The 1,306-nt window shown below is 60.5% G+C and overlaps 1 protein-coding gene across 1 annotated transcript in view; it reads right to left on the bottom strand.

Moving 5' to 3' along the window:
• Positions 1–588, bottom strand: part of LOC104987968 (sodium- and chloride-dependent creatine transporter 1-like) — a 5,185-nt gene extending 4,597 nt beyond the window's left edge. The window contains exons 1-2 of the mRNA XM_010839105.1: positions 567–588; positions 236–438 (exon numbers count right to left, since the gene is read on the bottom strand). Coding sequence (XP_010837407.1) covers positions 236–438; positions 567–588 — 225 coding nt within the window. The remainder of the gene's footprint in view (positions 1–235; positions 439–566) is intronic.
• Positions 589–1,306: the final 718 nt, after the last annotated feature.

Here is a 1,306-nt window from a genome sequence, read left to right as displayed (position 1 = left end):
GAGTCTGTGCCACAGCCTAGGGTCAGCTCCTTCGGCTTTTCCTGCCATCGTGTCTCACACCAAGCCACCCTCCTTCCAGCCCCAAGGGTGGTGGGCAGGGCTTTCTCGCCCGGCGGGGAGGGGAAGAGGTCCACCACCAAGGTCACCCAGGTAGGTGGTCTTCAAGTCCTCGCAGCTTGAGGGCCACATGCCAAGCCTGGTGCTCAGACAGGATGAGGTTTTCTGTAGTGGGTACCATCTTTGTCCCAGGGGTGGAGAAAGGCAGAGGTCCGCGGGGGTCACACAGGAGCTGCCAGGGCTGCTCACCTTTGAACAGGGGGCAGATATTCCAGACGTTGATGCTGCCGGCCTTCATGAACTGGCCCAGCGAGATCTCCAAGAAGAAGATGGGGATTCCTCCAATCAGGGCGATCAGGACGTAGGGAATAAGGAACACACCTGGGGGGACAAAGCTGGAGGTGGGCACTTGCACAGGGTTGCCCCTTGGCCAGGCAGGGGACTTGACCAGAACTGCGGAAAGACAGTCCAGGGCCTTCCCAAGCCCTGGGGTGTGGGTGGAGCCCCACCTTCAGGCTCCACCCAGGCCATGATAACTTCCCACTGAGTGAATCAGTATAAGGGGTGGCCGCTGACTCAGGAGCCCAAGGTGAACAGTCTTGGCGGGGAGGCGGGGGGGCAGGCACCGAGCAGAACCCTATTTCCTTTTGGTTTCCTGAGAGCCCCTTTCCCCTATAGGGCTTTGGCCCCTACTCACCAAGGGTGAGCTAACTAACGGGCACGGCAGAGACACACACTTGTGGATACAAGCCACCCCTTGAGCTGCAGTTTGCTGGGCGGCAGAGGAAGGAACTGTGAGGGCATGAATGAGTGTGCATGCTCATGCCTGTTGGCTGTGGTTGGCACTCGGGCCCGGGGACCCACTGGGGTTGGGTAAGGGAAGGGAGCCTCTTGCCCGCACATCTGAAGGCCCAGGAAGAAGAGGGTGGGTGGGTGGAGTTGTCTACCAGTGAGCAGAGTGCAGGGTATGTGAAAGGGTTGCTAAGCAAGGACACGAAGTGAGCAATTGGGGGAGCCTGGCAGGTATAACAAGACAGGAGCGCCCAGGATGGGGGTGGGGGACCCCTCCCCTCCAGGCCCCTGACCGTTGGCCCAGCTCGCCAGGCAACTACTCAAAAGGCTAAGCTTTGGCTGCCGCTTGGCTGGGCCCGTGGTCTCTGCATCCTCCTGCTGTGACCTTGGGCCAAGGCCTTTGCTCTGAGCCTCAGTTTCCCGCCTGCTGCCTAGTCCCTGCGGCTTTTCCCACCCC

This window comes from Bison bison, unplaced genomic scaffold (assembly GCF_000754665.1).
Source record: "Bison bison bison isolate TAMUID 2011002044 unplaced genomic scaffold, Bison_UMD1.0 scf7180017846276, whole genome shotgun sequence".
Classification (NCBI taxonomy): Eukaryota; Metazoa; Chordata; class Mammalia; order Artiodactyla; family Bovidae; genus Bison; species Bison bison.
Note: the sequence above shows the minus strand (reverse complement) of the source record. Positions and strands in the feature narration are given on the sequence as shown.